The 5,404-nt window shown below is 33.0% G+C and overlaps 1 protein-coding gene across 1 annotated transcript; it reads left to right on the forward strand.

Annotated features, from left to right (window-relative positions):
• Window positions 1-3,552: 3,552 nt before the first annotated feature.
• On the forward strand, window positions 3,553-4,494 carry LOC102865224 (olfactory receptor 6C68-like). Its single transcript, XM_006884009.1, has one exon. The coding sequence runs from the start codon at window positions 3,553-3,555 to the stop codon at window positions 4,492-4,494; it is 942 nt and encodes a 313-aa protein (XP_006884071.1).
• The last annotated feature ends 910 nt before the right edge of the window (window positions 4,495-5,404 follow it).

Raw genomic sequence — 5,404 nt, forward strand, 5'->3', positions numbered from 1 at the left:
AAATATACCTATAATGACATAGGCTGAAATATTAATTTATATTTTATTATTCATTTCTGATATTAAAAAATGAAATTATATTTTAAGTTAATTTTAGAAAACAATAGTATCTTCATGAATTTGAAGACATTATTAAACATATAATATTTATGTAAGTCTTGATTCAGATACAGGCAATGTACTGAGTATTTGTAATGAAAAGTAATTTTGAAGCAACATAAAACTGGATTAAACACTCATAGAACTTCAAGGTGACACTCTGAAAGTCTGACAAAGAGGAAAACAGAAAAGAAATTTCTCAGTGTGTAGTAGAGAGTGGGCACCATTTTTCCTTCCTTAAAAATTACAAAATAAAATGTCTATGAATGAATGCAAAAAAACAGTATGATTTGTAAAGTTACACTAAAAATAAAAATCTATTAACAAGTAAAGATATAACCATCTTGACCTACAAGGGGCTGACACTCTCATAGAGAAAGCTGACACTAGAGAGGGAAGGAAGTCCCAGCATGGGTCAGAAGGTGATACACACTAGTGAAGTTGAGGGTAAGTGCCAAGATGGTTTCCTTATTTTTGATTAAAGACCTGATTGAGATGAGGGTTGAGTCCTAGGGAAGTGGAGGAGCCCAGGTTAAATTAAATAGTCAGTGCAAAGGCCCTGAAGTAGGAGTGTGTGTGAGATAGATGATAGATAGATAGATAGATAGATAGATAGATAGATAGATAGATGATAGATAGATAGACACAGAGATAGAGATAGAGATAGAGACAGAGACAGAGATAGAGATATATAGATAGATATATAGATATATAGACATAGACATAGACATAGACAGACATAGACATAGACATAGACATAGACATAGACATAGACATAGACATAGACAAAGATACAGATGTATAGATAGATATAGTCTTTAAAGAGATGGCTAGGAACCTTGGTAGTATTTGCCTTTTGAAATAAACTGCTAGCCTGAGTTTTGGTGGGTTTAGCCCACCCAAAAGCTTGTGAAAGAGAACACTTGATGATGTTCCCATAATGAATCTAGCCAAGAAAACCCTTTGGGAGTAGTTTCTTTGTCATTCATAGGACTGTCACGAATTTGGACTAACTTAAAGGCAGCTAACAACAACAACAACCATAAGAGATTAATAATAAGACAAAAATCAGTCAGTTATAATTGGGCACATTTTAATGTCCATCATCTATTATTAAATATGAAATGAAGTTACTATATGGAAATTGTACGCATGTAGGCTGTTAGGTTCTGTAAAGTTCAGTACAACTTATAGTGAGTGACCCTTTGAACTATAAATCTGAACTCTGTCCTTTCCTGTACCATCCTCATCATCTCTGACTTACGTGACCCCTTTTGAATAGTCTCCATGTCAATCCCTCATATTGAGGGTCTTCCTGATGCACATTTAATTTTTATCTTTAATAGTCTCATTTCCCAGAATTGTATTTTACCACACTTACTGTACCCTTTGCTCTTCGAATGTGCTGTTTGACAATATACTCTATAGTAATTTACCTTTAAGGTTTGGAATACTAATAGAAACACTATCTTTATTCAGCTAGACAGGAAAAGTGGACCAATAATCTATATACAGTTTCAATGTTTTCTAGAAAATAGTGGACAGTTGCTCTACCTTTCTGTGCTTCATTTTTATCACTTGCAAAAACTAATAATAGGCATCCCTACATCATAGGATTTTGTCAGTTATATATGTAATATATATACTTAGAACACTGCATGGAATGCAGAAAGAGAATTAACAACTGCTTACCCTTGATTATATATTGAATTAAATAATAAGAAAATACATGATGGAGAAGCTTTGAAAGATTTATCAAGTAGAAAATGAAATGGAATTCAAAACACATAAATGGATGCAAAGAATGTAAACCTGAAGGTGAGGAGATGTAGGTATGGTATGCACTTTTCTGGTGAGCATATCTGGCAATTTAACCTTGTCCTTTTTTTCTGGACGCTGCTAAATATCTTGCATAAAATGTATTAGTATGGACTAAGTTTAGAGAGTTCTGATGGTGCACTCCAGAGGGATTTGCATAGCTATCCCAAACCTACATCTCTTTGAGGATTTGAAATCATCAGCGATCCTTGGAATAAAGATGGCCATTTTCCCTTTCCATTAAAATCCAATGGACAGTCAGCTGAGAGTCAATTCAGACAAAAAACAAAAGAATCTGAGGGGTTTTCTTAAGTTTACTGAGAGCATGAAAATATGCTTTATATATTCTTCAACAAATATTCATCGTATTTCACACAATTTAACAATGTGATAAAATAATGCCTCAAATTCAGCAGGTTTACTACACAGTGAAATCCAAGGACTGAATGTAAGACACAGATACTAAAGCTTACAGGAGACATGTGAAATTATAAATTATCATATTTATCTGTCAAATTGCATAAAATGTAAGGAGACATTAAAATATTAATTTGTTACAAAATTATAAAGGCAAGTTTAATATGATTAAATAAATGAAATTATGTGATTGAAAAATAACATGTGTCCATGATTTACCTTGCTTTTTTTCTTCCAACTCTTGGTAACTGCAAAAAAAAAAATTATATTTTTGAGTTAGGAAAAAAATCCCTTTTCTTGACTTTTTATTAGTGGTCTCAGGCAATATTTGAGTTTTCTTTGTAATTGACTAGTTATATTCAGCATAATGACCTCCAGGTTCATTCTGAGTACATTAGGAGAAACATTTGAGATATTTTGAAAACAATTTATTATTCTTTAAAATAGTCTTCCATTGTTATGGGCACCACAATTTATTTAGCCATTTGAATTTCCATCTTTTTGTTTCTATAAGGAATAGTTTTGTGATGATGAAAATGAACATGCATATTTCTATTCACGGCATGGACCTTCTATGCCTAGTAACACAATCACTAGAGTTTGGTATTTAGTAGTTAGTATTTATATTTTTAACTTCTTAAAAAAATGTTTTCTACAGTAATTGTGCCCTTTTATAATCCTGTTAGGGTCTCATCACCCTTATTAGCTACTGTTTTTCAATTGTATTTTGTTGTTTAAACCTTGTTATTAGCTCTGGGAAAGGATAATATATTGTGTGTGGTTTTTGTTTGTTTCTCACCAATGGGTAAGTTTAGGCAGAAGTCTGTTTGTTGGCCACCTGAATACAAAGAGTGGAAAGCAGGAAGGCTTAGAAAGAAAAGGAAGAATGGAGATGGGAAACAGGAAGTGGTACAGATAATGGCCCGTGGTGGGGAGTATAATCAATATCATGAAATAAAATGTGTGTGAAACTAACTATGAACTCACTTTCCAATAAAAATTTTAAAATGATGTTTTTCCACTTTATATAAATAAACTGGGGAGTTAAACTCACTAAAAAATATAAAATACATTCCTAGGGTGAGAAAATAAGAGACATTGTGTTAGATTAGGTGAATGGGAAAAGTATTCGTTACTACCTGACTGTTGTTACTGAATTCTGTAGTTAATGCTCTCTGACATTTACACACAGGTTTGGCTGAAACTTAAAGTTCAACAATGAGAAACCACACAGTAGTAACAACATTCATTCTTCTGGGACTCACAGAAGATCCTCAGCTAAAGATTTTGCTTTTTGTTTTTCTTCTTATCACCTACTTGTTGAGTGTAACTGGAAATCTGATCATCATTACTCTCACTTTGGTGGATCCTCACCTTAAAACACCCATGTACTTTTTTCTCCAGAATTTCTCTTTCCTAGAAATATCATTTACAAGTGCCTGCATTCCAAGGTTTATGCACAGTTTATCATCCGGAGACAGAACAATTACCTATAATGCATGTGCCATTCAACTGTTTTTCCTAGATCTCTTTGGAGTAGCTGAATTTTTGCTTTTGGCCACCATGTCTTATGATCGCTACGTGGCCATTTGCAAACCTTTACATTATATGACAATTATGAGCAGCAAAGTATGTAAAACAATGGTTATATGCTGTTGGATGACAGCATTTATAATGATTCTCTCACTGCTTATCTTGGTTTTTAATCTTGAGTTCTGTGACTCCAATGTCATTGATCATTTTGGCTGTGATGTACCCCCGATGCTGAAAATCTCATGCTCAGATACAGGGTTAATTGAGCAGATGATAATTGTCTGTGCTGTACTGACATTTGTCATCACTCTTGCATGTGTAGTTCTCTCTTACATATACATCATAAAGACAATTCTAAAATTTCCTTCTGTTCAACAAAGGAAAAAAGCATTTTCCACCTGCTCTTCCCACATGATTGTAGTTTCCATTACCTACAGCAGTTGCATTTTTATCTATCTCAAACCTGCAAAAGAAGAGGTAGAGATTAACAAAGGTGTGTCAGTGCTCATTTCATCGATATCACCAATGTTGAACCCTTTTATATATACCTTGAGGAACAAGCAAGTTAAACAAGCTTTTAATGACACACTCAGAAAAATTGCATTTTTCTCTAAGAAGTATACTTAAATTGATAATTGAAATGAAAAGGTGTATGTTATTGTTGTTATTGATTGCCTTTGAGTCGAACACTATTCATAGCGACCCAATGAACAAAATGCCTGAAGCCTTTCTGTAACTATTGACTTACCTAAATTCACAAAGCTGAAAAATGAAATTTCTAATTTTGTAAGCATTGAGACAATCAGGATAATTTCATAGCTGTTTAAGCGTTCATTTCCCCAGCAGGCCATTACTGAAAACTATTTAACTATGTTCTGTGACAGATAATTTTGATCTTTAAACCAGTAATTTCCATAGTTAAATTAGTTACTCATTTTCCTTCTTTTCCGATGATTGTCAAGATTTATAATATGATGCGGGAAAGTCATTCTGAAACAAGACACACTCTTTTTGCTTCTATTCTTTAGTTACAAATTTAACTTGAGAGTTTTTTTTAAAAAAAATCTGTGGTTAAATAGCAAAAAATATAAAGTACTAAAGAATGTATGACTAAAAGAATAGATTTTTCTAGGCAAGTTGCATAACATAACAAAAAAATCTAAGAATTTCTATTAATGACAAAGTTCATAAATAGCAAAAAATTATAAAATTTTCAACTCACTAAAATGAAAATTAATAATCATAATAATTTAAATACATTAGCTATTTGGAGAGAGAAAGTTAAGAGAATCCATTCCCTTTAAGATTATAGTTTTGAAAACCCAACAGAGGGTGGTCATAAGTCAGTATCTATTTAACAGTAGCAGTTTTTATTTGTTCTGGTGGCCTAGTGGCAAGAATCTGTGCTGTAATCCTGAAGGCTTGCAGTTTGAGGCCATCAGCTGCTCCAAGGGAGAAGGATGGGAGATCTTCCTCTGTGTGATTAACTGCCTCTGAAAACTCACTGGAGGGTCAGTTATATGTCAGTTCTGACTCT

Source organism: Elephantulus edwardii, unplaced genomic scaffold, assembly GCF_000299155.1.
Source record: "Elephantulus edwardii isolate Elephantulus edwardi_28Jun2011 unplaced genomic scaffold, EleEdw1.0 scaffold00030, whole genome shotgun sequence".
In the NCBI taxonomy this organism is placed as follows: Eukaryota; Metazoa; Chordata; class Mammalia; order Macroscelidea; family Macroscelididae; genus Elephantulus; species Elephantulus edwardii.

What these genes read in the sequence shown, in the direction of transcription:
- LOC102865224 (XM_006884009.1), top strand. Translation starts at nt 3,553, where the DNA reads ATGAGAAACCACACAGTAGTAACAACATTCATTCTTCTGGGACTCACA.